The sequence below is a fragment of the Fistularia commersonii genome, chromosome 23 (assembly GCF_037954325.1).
Source record: "Fistularia commersonii isolate RoL2024-O1a breed Wild chromosome 23, RoL_Fcom_v1.0, whole genome shotgun sequence".
Taxonomy (NCBI): Eukaryota; Metazoa; Chordata; class Actinopteri; order Syngnathiformes; family Fistulariidae; genus Fistularia; species Fistularia commersonii.
The window spans coordinates 14,502,208-14,520,843 of NC_141306.1; the positions used below are offsets into that span (position 1 = coordinate 14,502,208).

The 18,636-nt window shown below is 47.7% G+C and overlaps 1 protein-coding gene across 1 annotated transcript in view; it reads left to right on the forward strand.

Moving 5' to 3' along the window:
- The window catches only part of wdr7 (WD repeat domain 7), a 91,476-nt gene that overhangs the window by 4,369 nt on the left and 68,471 nt on the right, over positions 1-18,636 (forward strand). The window contains exons 5-16 of the mRNA XM_086171092.1: positions 438-514; positions 794-913; positions 1,020-1,165; positions 1,276-1,378; positions 2,385-2,532; positions 3,607-3,722; positions 3,883-4,015; positions 4,102-4,322; positions 4,401-4,596; positions 11,347-11,561; positions 15,699-15,932; positions 17,559-17,852. Of these exons, the coding sequence (XP_086027218.1) occupies positions 438-514; positions 794-913; positions 1,020-1,165; positions 1,276-1,378; positions 2,385-2,532; positions 3,607-3,722; positions 3,883-4,015; positions 4,102-4,322; positions 4,401-4,596; positions 11,347-11,561; positions 15,699-15,932; positions 17,559-17,852 (2,003 nt within the window). The remainder of the gene's footprint in view (positions 1-437; positions 515-793; positions 914-1,019; positions 1,166-1,275; positions 1,379-2,384; positions 2,533-3,606; positions 3,723-3,882; positions 4,016-4,101; positions 4,323-4,400; positions 4,597-11,346; positions 11,562-15,698; positions 15,933-17,558; positions 17,853-18,636) is intronic.

Here is an 18,636-nt window from a genome sequence, read left to right on the forward strand (position 1 = left end):
AAACCGTCAAAGTCTTCTTCTTCGGTGTCGGAGTTGAACGGACTCGGAATTTCCCGGTCATTTTATCGGTCCGATGTGACGAGGAGAAACATTTTAGCGGCGTGCGTGAAGCTTGTTAGCGTCCCCCACCCAAAGTCCATATATTAGCCGCATCGTTGTTTACGTGAAAAAAGTCGCGGCTTATCATCCGGAAATTACGGCAATTGTTCTGCCTGTCACTGCACGCTGCCCACATAGACACAGGAAGACACATTATTTGCGTTGAATAAATTATTTTCGGACCAATCAGGTGAAAGTGGGCATTTTCCCACGGCACACCTGATGATCTCTCACAGCACAGTGGTTGGGAAACACTGTTCTAATGGACCCGCGGGGAGTTTCTGCATAAGACCGATCATATCATGTGTGCATATGACCATGTCTGGCCGTCTTTGCAGAGGACACAGTGGTGGCCGTGTCAGTGACCGGGATTCTGAAAGTCTGGATCATCACAGCCGAGGTCAGCAGGATGCAGGTAGACCACCGGAGCCGACGCCTCTCGGCAGGTTTTGCCGGAATAATGCAAACAAAGATGACTTTTACAAAAACCTGCACTGACCCAAAGTCATCTTTGGAGATGTTATTATACAATTGAATAAGATCCCAATCTAAGACATACCGGGGAAAAAAAGCCTCCTTTTGGGTCATCGTAAGACATATTTCCCATACTTCTTTTTATGACTTAATTCCAAAGTCAAATTTTAATTGGTGCCCGTGTGTGTGTGTGTGTGTGTGTGTGTGTGTGTGTGTCCAGGACCTGGATCCGGTGTTTGAGGAGGAGTCCAAGCCCATCTATTGCCAGGGCTGTCAGAGTATCTCCTTTTGCACCTTCACTCAGAGCAGCCTGCTGGTCGTCTGCTCCAAGTACTGGAGGGTAAGGGATCTACCGGCCGCCGGCCTTTTCTCCGGCCATCACTTTGTGTTTGCCTTGAAATGGCAGCCATCTCTCGTGTGTGTGTGTGTGTGTGTGTGTGTGTCAGGTCTTCGATGCAGGCGACTACTCGCTGCTCTGCTCGGTTTCCAGCGACGGCGAGCAGGCCTGGACGGGGGGCGAGTTCATCGCCGCGGATAAAGTCATCATCTGGACCGAGGACGGCTGCAGTTACATCTACAAGCTCCCTGCCAGGTGACCCCGCCGCTCCCCCGCCGCTCCCCCGCCGCTCCCCCGCCGCCAGCATTTCGGCTCGCGGTGTTGACCCTGCGGGTTAGAAATGAACTGGTGTTGACGTTCCCCAGCTGCCTCTCTGCGAGTGAACATTTCCGTAGCGACGTGGGGAAAACTAAAGAAGGCTCCGTCCCTCCACTGGTCTACAGCATCGCTGACCGCTCAGATAAACAGGTCAGTCCCCGATCCTGCATGTCAGTATCACTAACGTACCGTAATTTCCGGACGATAAGCCGCGACTTTTTTCACATACACAACGATACGGCTAATATATGGACTTTTTGGGTTGGGGACGCTAACGAGCTTCACGCCGCTAAAACGTTTCTCCTCGTCACATCGAACCGATGAAATGACCGGGAGATTCTGAGTCGATTCAACTCCGACACCGAAGAAGACGACTTTGACAGTTTTAGTGCGCAGGAGGAAGACCGAGATAGCGATCGGCTAGCCCAGGGGTCGGCAACCCGTAACACCCAAAGAGACATTCGGACCCGGTTTCCTCGGAAAAGAAAACACTGGGAGCCGCAATTACTTTTTGACGTCTAAAATTAAGGTACCACTGTATATATTGCTTTTTATTACCTTTACAATTTGTATAAACAAGTGTGTCGTGTGTTGCTTCTGAAATTCACAAAGTATTACGGAGAAAATTTAATTTTATTTATGTAATGAACTCATTTTGAGCTTTGGGCTTTCAGAGCGTGTCGCGGAGCCTTGACCGGAATTTTAAAAATAAATCGGGAAAAAAATCACTGTGTCAGTAAACAATAAAAAATAAATATTTGCAAAATATCTTCATAAATATTTCTTTTACCTGGTTTAAGGGACTTCTGCCCCTGAACTTCTGTGCACAGCATCTGCAAATCGGGACTTTAATATAATAATAAATATAATTTTATTTAATATTTCAAGATCACAATAATCTTCCAACTTAGAACTAAAAGTTAAAAAAAGGAATTAACACAAATGAAATATACTTTAATTAAATATTTATAATTTATTATAAGAAGAGCAGCGGGTTGCCGACCCCTGTTCTAGCCGGTGCGGCTTATATGGAGGTGCGCCCTATAGTCCGGAAATTACGGTACTCGTGACAGGGGATGCAAGGATCTCCGTTTCCAAATTTCTTGAAGGACGACTGTGGCTGCAGTTTATCGACCCGCCGGTGTTTCTTCCCCAGCTCCTCATATGTCCCCCCGTCACCCGCTTCTTCTTCGGCCGGCGGGAGCCCTTCCACAAGCTGTTGATCCAGGGAGACTCGTCGGGCCGGCTGTCCCTGTGGAGCATCCCGGACACCTCCCCTCTGCAGCCGCTGTCCACCGCGGCAGGTTGGGATGACGCAAGTGATGCGATTATTTCCAGAGTCACTTAGAAAGAGCGCTGCTGTCTGTCGATCTGCTTGTTCTCCACGTCATCCAAACACTGACCGAGCCCCAGATATTGTCTTGAAATAGAAAATATCAGTCGGAAACAGAAATAGAAATTAAGGGGTGTACAGGGCAAGGATACAGTGGACCAAAATGGAAAATATTGATGCCCGCTGGAGGCCTTATTGCTCATATTGAACCTGGAACTAATAAAGCCTATAAGTGATTGTCTTTAAAACAACATTCATCATTCCATAAAATAAAAATAACAGTGAAAAACATTGTTATGCCTGTGCAAAATGTTTTCACAATTTGCAAATAGAGCCATGAGCATATGAATGCAAATAATTGTTTTTTCTCTTTTATCATTGCTTTTATTTAATGTTGTTTTTAGACAATCACTCACGGGCATACTGTATATATATATGTATATACACACACACACACACACAGGCGTGCCTTGAAAAGCCCTGTTTTCATTGCCTACCTTTCATTTACCCTTTTTTGGCGAGAAGGCAGTTTAAAGTGCTGATGGAAGAGTGAGATGCCGACTTGGACTCGCGGCCCTTTGACTGAGGCACCAATGCACTGGCAGTGCATTATGAGACTTGCACTATGATGGTGTTGCGTGCAATATACCAGTGGGGGCAGCTCTAACAGTATTTAGATCTTATCATGTGGGCCAAACACAATTTATCCGCAGGCCAGTTGTGGAGCGTTTCCGCTCTCTGACATTGTCATGGCTGAAAATGAGGGGTTGTGTTCCATCTAGTGGCCATGATGTGCAACCATGTTGTTGACTTTTGCGTTTTTCCAGTTTAGATTTGATCTTACTGGTTTCATGGTTGAGGACTTTTTTTGCATGATGTAAATAAACGTGATGATTACAGATTTTTTTTGGTAACAATCATTCAAACCAAGATTCCGCACTGAACCTTTGCCCAGGAGGCGGGAAGGGAAAACAAGCCGGCCACGAGCTAAGCTAAATGTCCGTAATCCCCCGCCCCCTCTCATACTGAATGAACGTGTGCTCAGAGCTGCGGGTGACGTCGGCCATCAGTCTCCAGGACGCATTTGACAAGCTGAGCCCGGTGTCCTCGGGAATCATCGACCAGCTCAGCACCCTGCCCGGCAAAGAGGAGCCCATCAAGGTACTTCTCAAGGCCCGGTAACCAACGCCGACGATAACAACGAATGTACTGTCGAGCCGACGGCGTCAGAACAAAAAAGACCTGGCTCAAAGCGCTCGATCAGAGTGTCTGATGTTTCTGCCCGGATTTACGGAGTCACTTTGTGCGTCTGATCCCGTAGGTGACGGCCAGCGTTTACATCCCCTCCCAGGGACGGCTGGTGTGCGGTCGAGAAGATGGCAGCATCATTCTCGTTCCCGCCACGCAGACCGCCATCGTCCAGCTGCTGCAGGGCGAGCACATGCTCAGGAGAGGTGCGGGAAAATGTGTATTTTGGCGACACGTGGAATTCGTTTACATCCGTCCTCACATCCTGTTTGTTTCGCCGTCGACCGCCCAGGTTGGCCTCCTCACCGAACCCTGCGAGGCCACCGCAACAAAGTGACATGCGTCCTGTACCCGTACCAGATCTCCCCCCGCTACGACCAGCGCTCGCTGGTGTCGGGAGGCGTGGACTTCTCCGTCATCGTCTGGGACATTTTCACCGGAGAGATGAAACACATCTTCTGCGTCCACGGAGGAGAGATCACGCAGCTCATCGTCCCGCCGGAAAACTGCAGCGTAAGACGTCTCCCTCGTAGCTCCGGCTACGCTTTGTCGTCGCCGCTTCCGGTTCTTACGGTGGCGTTTCCTCCGCAGACTCGGGTGCAGCACTGCGTCTGCTCCGTGGCCAGTGATCACTCCGTGGGGCTCCTCAGTCTGCGGGAGAGGAAGTGCATCATGCTGGCGTCGCGGCATCTCTTCCCCATCCAGGTCATCAAGTGGCGGCCGGCCGACGACTACCTGGTGGTCGGGTGCTCGGACGGCTCTGTTTACGTATGGCAGATGGACACGGGTGAGACGGCTCCGCTGTCTTTATCTTCAAAATGGTTATTATCTCGTGTCGCGGCTGCAAAGGCAATCCTCAATGCAATCCACAAATCTGTACGGGCCACTTTAGATAACGTGACTCCAAGTTCATTGGTCGCATCTTAGAGAATCTTAAACGGTTTCCCCTGTGGGGACCAATAAAGTATATCTTATCTCGAATCTCAGGACGCTGAATATAATGAGAATAAGAAGAACAACTTTTTTTATCCCGAAGGGAAATTGTTGTGCCAGCGTTTCAAGTAAAACATAACAATAATAAACAATAGGAAATTGTATAAACAGTAAAAAAAAAACGACATTTAAGATGTATACTACACAAATCAGGGATCAGTTCTGAGCCCCTTCTTGTTCACAATGGTGATGGACAGGCTGACAGATGAGGCTAGACAGGAATCCCCATGGACCATGATGTTTGCAGATGACATTGTGATCTGTAGTGAGAGCAGGGAACTGGTGGAGGAACATCTAGAGGTGGAGGTATGCTCTGGAAAGGAGAGGAATGAAAGTTAGTCGCAGCAAGACAGAATATATGTGTGTGAATGAGAGGAACTCGGATGGAACGGTGAGGCTACAGGGAGTGGAGATCAAGAAGCTGGAGGATTCAGGATTTCAGGACTTGGGGTCAACAGTCCAGAGCGTAGGAGAGTGTGGAGAAGAGGTGAAGAGATGGTCCAAGCAGGTTGGAATGGGTGGAGAAAAGTGTCAGGGGTACCAAGAGATAGAAGAACATCAGCCAGAATAAAAGGAAAGGTGTACAAGACAGTGGTGAGACCAGAGATGATGTTTGGACTAGAAACTGTTCCAATGACCAAAAGACAGCAGGCAGAACTAGAGGTTGCAGAGATGAAGATGTTGAGGTTCTCTTTGGGAGTGACCAGGATGGAGAGGATCAGGAATGAGTCTATCAGAGGGACGGCACATGTTAGATGTTTTGGAGAGAAGGTCAGAGAAGCCAGACGGAGATGGTTGGGTCATGGACAGAGGAGGGATAGAGAATATATTGGTAGACGGATGCTGGAATTGGAGCTGCCAGGCAAGAGGTCTGGAGGAAGACCAAAGAGAAGGTTTATGGACGTGGTGAGAGAAGATATGAAGGTAGTTGGTGTGAGAGAGGAGGATCCAGAGAATAGGGTTAGATGGAGGAAGTTGACTCGCTGTGGCGACACCTGAAGGGAAAAGCCAGAAGAAGAAGAAGAAGAAGAAGAAGAAGAAGAAGAAGAAGAAGAAGAAGAAGAAGAAGAAGAAGAAGAAGAAGAAGAAGAAGAAGAAGAAGAAGAAGAAGAAGAAGAAGACGAAGACGAAGACGAAGAAGACTACTACACAAATGTACACTTGCACTAACAGCTGGGGAGTCACGATGAGTGTCATATGTGTTGAATTGCCAGCTTTTTTCCCCCCTAAATCCCTTGGCTCGTCAGGTTATATTATAAGAAAAGACGTCCGTTGTGCATTTTACAGTTATTATTTTACAGTTAAGCCAGCCGGTGCTCAGTTGTTAGAACATCCTCTCTGTCTGTCTGTCCACCCAATGATTCTGTGTTAGAGACTGCAAGGTTTTATCTAAAGTCGAACAAATATGTCACTGACGAAATGCCTTGAAACATTTCGCTTCCATGTTCTTAGTCTCATTGGGTAAATAGCTATATTCATGCATGGGTACAAAAACACCACGTGTGCTCTGGGTGTTGTTCTGGTTGGAATCTTCTTGTCGGGACAACTGGGCTTGAATTTCTTCACTTGAAGACGTTTCACCCGAGAGGCTTCTTCAGTTCTACTGACCCGTGGGTGAGCGGGTCCAGGTCTTGGTGGCTCGTTCTGTAAACGGGAGAGTTACCTGGATATGGTGTTTGTCGAACGCCCATGTGCGTTTGTCCAAAACACCAGCGATTTGTTTGTTGTCGTCTTCCTCCTGTTCGAAGTTCTTGCGTCTGGTGGTTTCTGATGTGGCCAAGGAAAGCCACAGGATCTAAGGGCTTTCCTGTTGACCTCAGTCTTGGTGCCTTGGGTGGTTGATGATATGGTCTTGGCCTGATGGTGTTCCGATCACCCCTAGTTTGTACTCAAGGGGGTAGTGAGAGTTTAAGAGTAAATACTGGTTGGTGTGTATTGGTTTCCTAGAAAACCATATACCAGTACATTTCAAACCCCACAGCACCCTGAGGCAAAGACCAGTGCACCCCAAGGACAAAACACCCAGACTTAAGATGGAGAATGTGGTGGATGCTGTCACCTGCACTGACGATAGTGATGATATCTTCACGTCCCAAAGAACATCAGTCCATGTGATCCAACAGGTTTCACTCCTTTTGTTTCACTCTCTGAGAAGTTTGACTTTACCTTTTCACATTCTCATCCAGATAATCCTTTGCTCCCACCTAAAGACACAGCATTAGCATAACAACCGCTTGATCTAGACCAGTGTTTCCCAACCACTGTGCCGTGAGAGATCATCAGGTGTGCCGTGGAAAAATGCCCACTTTCACCTGATTGGTCCGAAAATAATTTATCCAACGTAAATAATGCATCTTCCTCTGTCTATGTGGGCAGCGTGTCCATTCCATGGCGACGGGTAGTGAATTAACCTGTGCATCTGTGTATCAGAGTGATCAGTGACACTTTGCGTGATACATTTTTAAAATAAAAAGTACCGTCATTTCTGGACTATAGGGCGCACCTCAGTGTAAGCCGCACCGGCTAGCCGATCGCTATCTCGGACTTCCTCCTGCACACTAAAACCGTCAAAGTCGTCTTCTTCGATGTCGGAGTTGAACGGACTCGGAATTTTCCCGGTCATTTCATCGGTCCGATGTGACGAGGAGAAATGTTTTAGCGGCGTGAAGCTCGTTAGCGCCCCCCAACCCAAGAAGTCCTTATATTAGCCGCATCGTTGTTTACGTGAAACAAGTCGCGGCTTATCGTCCGGAAATGACGGTACTTGTATCTGCGTAAACAAACAGGCAGCGTTGTTGAAAACGACCAAGACGAGTGAGAAAGCGGTGAAAGCTGCAATAAAGTTGCTGAACTCGTCTCTAAATCCAAACAGCAAAACATTAATACGACCTGCCGGCAAAATGATTGGAGAAGAAATGCTCGGCTCTGGCGTTGATAAAGAAATAGCCAGTTCTCTCCAATAATACCATTTTCAGACATATTGATGACATGTCTTCAGACAACTAAAAAAGTGTTCTGGAAAAGTTGCACATCAGTGGGAAATTTGCATTGCAACTTGACGAATCTACAGATATTAGATATATTAGATTTCACACGAAGTAAATTGAGACGACGGTTTCATTCTAATTCGTTAAAAACTGTTTTTGACATATTTATTTGGTGGCGATTTATCTAATGTAAAATATGTGCCGTGGCTCAAAAAAGGTTGGGAAACACTGCTCTAGACAATGTTCTATCCCCCATTCTGTCATCTGGGGTGTCCTCAACCTCTAGCATGTCCCTGAAACATCACATCCGTGGTCAGAAGCTACTTCCAAGATTTGCAATTCTGTATAACGTCCACAGAATACACAACACCATGGCAATCACTGGGAATGGGCGTTATGGCAGAGTGAACCTTATCTCTAGCCTTCACCATGGCAACGCAGGCAATCACCCGGGCATTGAGATAGCTCGTCGGAGAGGAACCTCAGTGGGCTGGACAGGCTGGCTAACTCAAATTCCTCCACAATTACCCGTACCAGTTGCTTTTTGGAGATGCTTCACTCCAGCATCGCATGTTCAAGGATGAAGTTGAAAGCCAGCAAATCAAGGAGCGTATCCATCATTCACAGAAAACCGCTGTAACTTTGGGCTGCATGGTCAACGATCGGTCTCTAGCCTCACTGAAGCAGGCATCGTCTGGCCTCGGCCATGGAGACACAGCTGGATAGGCGCAGCAAGGAAGAGACGGGTTTGAACTTGGGTCAAGTTGACCTACACGGAACAAGGCAACGCCTGCAGAGAGGAGAAAGCTGGCGGATGCTAAAATCAGGCACTGTGATAGCAGAGGTAGTTTTGACAAGGCAAGCGGGGCCGGTGGGCTACCTGGGAAAAACTGTAGCGCTGTAAGCTCACTTGGAGAGATCTAGGGGAAATGGAAGGCAGCTAAATCAGCTTCATCATCGGGGCCACCTATGATGTTCTGCCTACACCCAAGAAACCTCGACCAGCGGTTTGGAGAAGACCCAGCACGGTCTCTGTTCATAGTCCAGCTATGAACGATGTAGCTTTTGAGGCACAGCAACTACGGTGGCGTATGCAGGTCCTCCTGGGAAAGGTTTTGTGGCCAGGCTCCCCGATGGGGCAGGAGCCCGGGGACACAGGTCCTCCAGGAAAGCCATCGGATCACCGTCCAAGATAGCAGGTGGACTTGGACAGAGAGGAAGAACTGGAACTAGGCTGCCAAGAACAGCAAATAGGGGTAAATCGTCTCGGGCCAGTCAACAAATCACAGAGGAAGAAGGACGTCCACCCGGAGACCCTGATGGTGGTTTTATCCCTCTCCCTTCTCAGATCAAGGAAATGCCGATTTTAAGGGTTATCAACCTCTCGTCCCGTGAGCCGAAGTCATGCACACTAAGGTTTAATATATTTCCAAGATTATGCAAATAAATAAAACGTGCTTCACGCATTAGATGTGTCCGCTGGAATCCCATGGAGCCCGACATCGTGATGATCCCCGTAGCGAAGCTACGTTAAGACAACACGCTGCTGGAAAATTGGAAGTGCAAAATGAGATTGTCATCAAACAGGGATTCACATCCTCTGAGATTTGAATGTGGAACCCGTCGGAGACGCTTCGTGCTGCCTTGCACTTCTGACCCCCGCCGTCGTTACCATGACAGCACAATCTGCAATAAACAAGTATGTAACGCGGCATGGCGGGAACGTTAGCTTGAATGATGACTCGCCACCGGAGACGACCGTGCGCGCGCGTGTTTGTGCGCACGTGTGCCGGAGACCAGAATGAGCTGTAGTGCTGAGAGATTGCAGGGTAGCTAAGTGTGAAATTAAGGAAGGTGTGTGTGTACTGAGGCGTTGGACATGTAATGGGGCCATGGCTCACAGGCCCTACACACACACACACACACACACACACACACACACACACACACACACACACACACACACACACACACACAGGCAGGTAGAATGGCGCCCCATCTCCTCTCACTCAATACTCCCAGCCAATAGTGATATCAGCTCTGTCTGCGGCTAATGATGTCTTTCTAAACTTCTCCTCCTGTACAGGCGGAAAATTGTTGCAGACAGACGTGGAGAGAACTCTGTCTGCCGGCCCGCTCGGATTCCCGAGACCATAAACGTCAAAGCCGAGCGTCAGGGACGATAAATATAGACGCACGTAAATTGAAAGAAAATAAGTTTTGTCGAGAGACCAATTGAGACGGAAGACAAGGCTGGTATAAAAGCGTTGGGACTCAGGGCAGTTGGAGAGAGTGCAACTCAGCATCATTTGCATTTTACGGCTCTCATCGCCATGTAGTTTTGACTCAAACCAAAAAAAAAAAACAACCTATTAGATCTCCAACAGTACCGTCCCACTCTTAAGGGTTCCCTAAAAAAAAAGCGAATGCTGCAGAGGTTAATCGTGCTATCGCTTTTAGCGCTTAGCATCCCGTGAAAGAGGTTTGGCAGTTTCTTTGAATCAGAGGTGTTTGCACCTTTTAGAGATTTTGGTTCCTGGACATGGGCAGGACATGTATGCTAGCTGTGAGACACTGGTACGGTGTGCTGTAGGGGTAACAGAGAAGTTCAAGGTGGAGGTGGGACTCCATCAGGGATCAGCTCTGAGCCCCTTCTTGTTCGCAATGGTGATGGACAGGCTGACAGATGAGGTTAGACAGGAATCCCCATGGACCATGATGTTTGCGGATGACATTGTGATCTGTAGTGAGAGCAGACAACAGGTAGAGGACCATCTAGAGAGGTGGAGGTATGCTCTGGAAAGGAGAGGAATGGAAGTTAGTCGCAGCAAGACAGAATATATGTGTGTGAACGAGAGGAACTCGGGTGGAACGGTGAGGCTACAGGGAGTGGAGATCAAGAAGCTGGAGGATTCAGGATTTCAGGTACTTGGGGTCAACAGTCCAGAGCGTAGGAGAGTGTGGAGAAGAGGTGAAGAGACGGTCCAAGCAGGTTGGAATGGGTGGAGAAAAGTGTCAGGGGTACCAAGAGATAGAAGAACATCAGCCAGAAGGAAAGGAAAGGTGTACAAGACAGTGGTGAGACCAGAGATGATGTTTGGACTAGAAACTGTTTCAATGACCGAAAGACAGCAGGCAGAACTAGAGGTTGCAGAGATGAAGATGTTGAGGTTCTCTTTGGGAGTGACCAGGATGGAAAGGATCAGGAATGAGTCTATCAGAGGAACAGCACATGTTAGATGTTTTGGAGAGAAGGTCAGAGAAGCCAGAGGGAGATGGTTGGGTCATGGACAGAGGAGGGAGAGAGAATATATTGGTAGACGGATGCTGGAATTGGAGCTGCCAGGCAAGAGGTCTGGAGGAAGACCAAAGAGAAGATTTATGGACGTCGTGAGAGAAGATATGAAGGTAGTTGGTGTGAGAGAGGAGGATCCAGAGAATAGGGTTAGATGGAGAAAGTGGACTCGCTGTGGCGACACCTGAAGGGAAAAGACGAAAGAAGAAGAAGAGATTTTGGTTCCTTGTCAGTTCATAGATGCTTTCCTATTTCCCACCAGGGGCCTTGGACCGCTGTGTGATGGGCATCACGGCGGTGGAGATCCTGAACGCGTGCGACGAGCTGGCTCCGGCCACCGTGGACGCGCTCAGCCACTCGGCGGTCAACCTGAAGCAGGCGATGACGCGGCGCAGTTTGGCCGCGCTGAAGAACATGGCTCAGCACAAGCTGCAGACGCTCGCCACCAACCTGCTGGCCGCCGACAACGCAGACAAGGCAAGTCTTAAGCTAGATTTTTAAATTCGAGAGCTACGGACTCAGACGTCTGTGAGATATCGGTCAGAATACTATCGTCTTGGGTTTGTTGTTGTTGATGGAACAGAGCGACCACAAGGAGCTTTGCGGACCGCAAAGTAGGTCTGTAGGTTGAAAATGTCTCACTTCTTCATTTTTCCGTCGAGTGTGTTGTCATTCAGCACTTTCCGTGGCTCGCCCACACACACACACACACACACACACACACACACAGACGGACTGAAAACCTCGGTCAGATAGCCGGTTAATGTCACAGACCAATTATAACTCTGCAGGAGATGAACCAAAGGTCAACATACATTTACTTGGTGTGTGTTGGTGTGTTTGTTGACAGCAAACCACTGGTATCTCCCAGGGAAGAAAACGCCAGCGGTCTGAAATGTCAAACTGATAAAGAAAAAAAAACAATATATATGTTTTTTTTTTGCTCCTTTCGACTTTACGGAGCAGCTTAAATATAATCCCAAGTGTTATGTCTCAGCTCTAGGAAACGGCCAATTGGATTGTTTCGGATTTTGTTATTGCCGTGTAATCTGACTGCACTCTTTCAGGGACGGCGGTCCATGAAAAGGGACAAAACGCCGGAGTTTTGGGTTAATAAGCGAGCTGAGTTGGTAGATTAGGCTTTTTTTCCAGTTAGAGGGTCGGCAGTTTGTCTGCTGAACACACCGCTAGAAAGGTGTTGAGCCGTGTTTTCTAACAACAGTGCATTTTGTAATAAACGTCCAAAATGTAATAACTTTTTCATTTCATTTGGTAATAAAGCCGCATTTTGTAATAAATTTTGCCGCATTATGTAATAAGTTGGTGCATAAGTTGGTGTAATAACATGGTGCATTAGGTAATAACAATTCTAAAGCATAGTTTATTTGTTTAATTGTATTTTATTTTACTTCAAAGTATTTGTAAAAGCTAGGCCTATTATTAGTATCACTGTATTAGCCTAGTAGCTGTACTTAGCAGTTACTATCAGTACACTATTCAAAGGTTGCATTAACAGAAAATATTCTATAAATTCCATGTTATTACATTTCCTAGAGAATAAAAAAGTTGCAAGTGCATTTTGTAATAATCTTCTCAAAATGTAATAACTTATTACATAATGCGGCAAAATTTATTACAAAATGCGTTGGGGCAGTTTATTACAAAATGCGGCTTTATTACAAAATGAAATGAAAAAGTGATTACATTTTGGACGTTTATAACAACATGCACTGTTATTCCAAAATGCGTCTCAACAAAGGTCTCATCACACAGTTACGTCCAGCTCAGGTCGGACTCTGGGCGACGCGTCAGCGTACAACTGGTTCGGAGTCACGGGAGCGTGTCGCCTCTCCTCCCTTTCAGAGGGGAAATGGATTTGATCCGTGGCAATTTAGGACAAACTAACCTCAACGCAGAATGGATTTATCCGAGGGCCACATAGTCCAAACAACTAGATTCAAAGGTCGCGGGAGGCAAATCCACAGCAGAGCAGATGGTCGAGCGGCAGAAGAAACAAAGCGACGCTTCGAGACAACAAATCGATTAGGAGACACACCTGAGACGCATTAGGGGAGCGGCGGGCCAACGGAGAAACAAATTTGATAACTCGCAGGAGGCGGCGGCGGATGGAGAGGAAACGGGAAACAAGTCCCAACACAATCGTTACGGGACAAACAGAAATTTGACAAAATGACTGATCGCGGACGCCGTTACATACAGATGCGTACATACATACATACGCGCACACACACACACACACCCGTGAAAACAAACGCCATGAATGATTTAGTATCATCAAGTCGTGACTTCTACGCTCCAACATGGAAGCCATTGGTTTCCCGCCGGAGCTCGATGTGCCGGTGGGTCGGTCCCCTCCTCTCCCTGGCTGTTGTTGGCTGGCTGGCTTTTATGGCCGGGGTCTCCGGGGGGTTTTTCCCGCCACGACCGCCCGAAATCACAGCGTTTTTCCAAAAGGTCGACTCAACAGCTGCATCTCTTCTTTTTTTTTTCCTTTTGCCTTCCATCCCGGGGTCATCTCCCTCTCCTATCCTCTCAAATTAGGGGTCGGCACTACCTACTATCGTGTGTGTGTGTGTGTGTGTGTGTGTGTGTGTGTACCCCCCCCCCCCCCCGCTGCGTGCAATGACAGATAACGACCATGAAATGTCAGACTATCAGCCCAAACATTACACCCAGCAAGCTCAGTGTGTCCGCGGGTGTGTTTACAGTGGATGCTTGTTTGCCACTCAGATTTCACCCTGTGTGTGTGTGTGTGTGTGTGTGTGTGTGTGAGTCAATATGTGACTTTGAGTTTGTCCTCCAGCGGGCGGGAAGGACCTGCTGATCTGTGAAAGTGGCTCTCACACAGAGGCGACTGGAGGGAAACAATCAGGCCGTCCATGGAAATGAATCCCCGGTGAAAACCCGTGGATTTCTTTTTGTTTACGGTTTCACCGGTTGTTTGACGGTTTGCTGGTTTGGACAGGCGGGTCGGCGTTCGACCCGACGATGCTCCACGCGTGGCGTGATATCACGATTTTGTGATAAATGGGTTCCTTTGCAGTGGTTATTGATATAAGTGCAGATAAAATAATATACAGTTTATATGTTGGAGAACAAGATAAGACACACACAGTTGGTAGTGTTGACCCGTCCATTGAGGATGGAGGGAGAAATGACTTGGAGCAAAATAAAATGCAAAAAGAAGTGAACCCTGTTTTCAAACTGCCTATTATCCAATTTCTTGCTGTCCATCAACTCTCACTTGTTTGTACTTAAAATGGACTGATTATTTCATATGGATTTTTTTTTTCCTTAACTGTGTGTGTGTGTGTTTGCGTGTGTGTGTGTGCGTGCGTGTGTGTGTGTGCATGCTCACCCCCTATGCATGCCTTGCTACCATCTGTGTGTGTGTGTGTGTGTGTGTGTGTGTGTGTGTGCTGTTTGTGCCAGAGGGGCCCTGCAGGACAATGACCTTTCAGACCTACTGCCCAGGAGCTATAGGACAGTGTGTGTGTGTGTGTGTGTGTGTGTGTGTGTGTGTGTGTGTGTGTGTGTGTGTGCGTGTCTGTGTGTGTGCTTTCATGCTGCACAGAAAATCATGATTGACAGTTCAGGTTTGTGTGTGTTTGTAATTAGAAAAAAAAGGTGTCGTTAATTATAAGTGTCAGTGTCTTTTATATATTTCAGTCATTGTGTGCAATGTGCCAGTCTGACTTTAGATGGCAGTGTTCATCCATATAAAAACACACCGCTAGACCCCCCCCACACACACACACACACACACACATACACACACCCCATCACACACACTCAAACACTGGGACGTCTGCCTGGGACGCATTACCTTTGTAAAGTAGAAGTCCTTGAATCTTGGACAAAACATTATTTGAATATCCCATCATCCATGTAGGTCGCTGGTCTCACACACTTGTGTGTGTGTGTTTAGTTGAAGGTGTGTCGTGTGGTGCAACTTTCACGAATCATTAAAATCTTACCTACACCTCGGCAGGATTAGTTTGAAATCAGAAACTGTATTTTTTAATTGTGTTTTAAGTGAATAATTAGGATGTCAAATCATACAGTGCATGCAATAATACGCATTATCGGAAAATGGTGTGAAGGAATGGAGCCAAACGCATTTATTCGTACACATGCATACAAATAACCTACTATCCAGTATATAAATAACTAGTTCGATATTGACGGAGACAAACAAACAGAACAACGGCGGTGCAGGTCTTTGGCCGCTGTCGTTCTGTTGACATGTCATGCGGTGGCCATCTGAAGGTGTTTGGAACAGATGTTTGAGCCAAACAAGGCGTTTCAGTTCCAGTCGACCGTCTGAACGGGGCGAGACTTACACCGTGCTTCGCTCTGGATGGGAAAAGAATGACGGTCGTACAACGTGCCGGTGACGATGGCGGCTAACGTCTGTGGGCCATCAGGTGGATTTAAATCAGATGTTTGCGTTTCACCCTCCAAGATGGACGTCGGAGACACGGCGAACCGGCCGTTGGAGGCGTCTCGATTGTGTTAATTGTTGTCGCGTCACAGTTTCTGACCAAACACACAGCGTCCCTCCAGCCTCCCCTCTTTCTGTTCGCCCCGCAGGGAAACCTGCCGAAGTACTCCCACAATGCTCTGGTGGTCCAGGCGATGAAGACCAACCTGACGGACCCGGACATGCACGTGCTGTTCTTCGACGTGGAGGCGGTGATCATCCAGCTGCTCACCGAGGAGGCCCAGAGGCCCAACCCCACGCTGGTGTCCCCGGAGACGCTGCAGAAGAGCCAAGCCGGGGCCGACAAAGGAGGCTCCTTCCTCGCCAACAAGATCTTCAAGCAGGTCAGCAGGGGAAAAAAGGAAAATTTGATGAATTTGTACAGTTACCGTATTTTCCGGACTATATGCGCTCCGGAGTACAAGTCGCACCAGCCATAAAATGCGTAATAAAGAAGGTAAGACATATATAAGTCGCACTGGAGTATAAGTCGCATTTTGGGGGGGGAAATGTATTTAATAAAATCCAACACCAAGAATAGACATTTCATCTGGAAAGGCAATTTAAAACTAGAATAGAATAGAGAACAACAGGCTGAACAAGTATAGCCTATATGACGCACAACCAACTGAGAACGTGCCTGCTAGGCTATGCTAACGTAACATATTACGGTAAGAGTCCTTCAAATAACGATAGCATTTAGCACATGCTACAACCAAACAATCGGTGTCACTCTTTATCACTAAATCCAACGAAATCTTCTTCCTCGGTGTCACTTCTGAACAACTCCGCCGACTCAGAAGGTAGACAGTGCACCGCTTCCTCTTCTACCGGTACATTGCTTACGTCACTTGCAGTTCCAATTATTCCAGCCTTTCTGGATCCCGACAGGACGGCGTCCTTGCTCTGATAGAGAGGCGATGGCGTTGCATGAAGCGGTGACACCAGGAAGCTCCTCCCGCAAACTCACTTATATTCATCTCCTTGGCAACTTCCTGGGTGTGAAGACGCAACCATCCTGTTGACAAGCCTCTCCTGGCAGCACCTTGTTCGAGCACCAAGTGTGAACTCCTTCCTCTCGCCGTGGCCAGCTAGCTTTTAGCCCGCCATTAGCTTGTAGCCCGCCATTAGCTTTTGTACTTTCCTTCACTTCAGTAAGAGTAACCTCTGCTTTTCGCCAGTCCCTTACAAGTTTCTCACTAACTTCAAACTTTCTCTCTGCTGCTCGATCGCCGTATCCGGCTGCATATTTCACTCCTTCCGGCTTGTAACCTGCAGAATATCATTTTCTTTTCGCTGCCATTTTTGTTCAGCCCTTCTCAGTTGTTACAGCGAATGTTGAAATGATCAACTTTCATTGGAACAGAAATAGCAGGTAGCATCTTTTTTTCGCAACGCACTTCTGCCATGACCCGCCCCCACTGAATTTTGATTGGTTGGCGTGTGTGTGTGTGTGTGTGACGATCGCTGTTACATTGAAGATACAGACACACACACATCAGAGAGCTCAATTATTTCACACATAAGTCGCTCCAGAGTATAAGTCGCACCCCTGGCAAAACTATGAAAAAAGACGCGACTTAGAGTCCGTAAAATACGGTAATTTCAAGAAATCTGTCCTCAATCCAGTTTGACCAGCGCCAGATCTCTCCCTAGTCATGGTTGGGGGATGAACAAGCTGCAGAAATGAGGTGTTTTTGTCATTAACGGAGAGAAAGCTAAGCGGGAATTACTACGGTTTTGGGCTCCAACATGGGTCGGTCGTACGGTTTCTAATCGCACCTGTGTTTGGTGGAAAAGGGTTCACAAGATGTTCTCCCGTCGTTCATCCCCACCTCTCTCCAGAGTGCTTCCGGTCTGTGATAAAACACTGTCTTCCCCCGAATGTCTTGTTTGTTTTCCCGAGACAAAAGTCCCTCGGAGCCACACGGGTTATTACACAACCGCCGCGGTTATCTTCTATAAAACAGGTAAAAGAGACGATGAAGGAGACCATCAAGGAGCATCTGCTGGATGAGGACGAGGAAGAGGAGGAGGAGATGAGGCGTCGGGAGGAGAAGTCCAAGTCTCTGAGTCTGCTGGAGTACAACCTGACCATGGACACGGCCAAGCTCTTCATGTCCTGCCTGCACGCCTGGGGCCTCAACGAGCAGCTGGACGCCATCTGTCTGGAGCGACTGGGCATGCTCAGACCGCACTGCCCCATCTCCTTCGGACTCATCTCCCGCGGGGGGCACATGTCCCTCATGCTGCCCACTTTCAAGGTAACGTCGACTCCTGTTTCTAATTTCCCCGAAAATGAGATGAATAGTAAGTTGATTAGATACGAACAGAGCGCATCTCCTTTTGATCGACTCCATTCGCATCATGATGTCCAAACGAGTCCTAAAACCAAACCAGGTGCAGGGGATACAAAACTTAAAACAAGTTAGAGGGGAAAAAAATGAATGATAATAATAATAATAATAATAATAATAATAATACATGGGATTTTTATAGCGCTTTTCATGACACTCAAAGACGCTTCTCAAGTAAAAAACAGAACATACACAGAATTATTGGGAAGAAGTCCATAATTGCAGAGTGTGGCGATGAGCGCCAGTCCAGGGACGAGCTGGAGGAGCTTCGCCGGTGTGCAGCTGAGTGACGTACCGCTGCGAGGAGGCAAGTGCTGGAGCTGGATGTCGGAGATGGATTTTTGATGGAGGGAGAGATGGTGGAGCAGGAGGAGCGAGAAGATTTCGGCCGATGGAAATGCCGCCTTGCTAGGCGCCGCCGGGATCCGGAGTTTTGAGAGGCTAGCCGGCTAGCTAGCCAGCTAGCCAACCTGCTCTGGTCGGCAAGCTAGTTTGGTAGCTTGCTGGAGATTGTCCAGCTGAGCCTTTGTCTTTGGTTTGGTTGATTGGTTGGATGATCTATTGGAGACGGAGGAGAAAAATCAAGGCTTTTCCCAAAGACTTTCCAGACTTCTGGAGATCACTCAGCTCAGGAGATTATTCTGACAGTCGCTGGTCAGGTCCTCGGTTCGATTCCGTTTCTGTGCGGGCG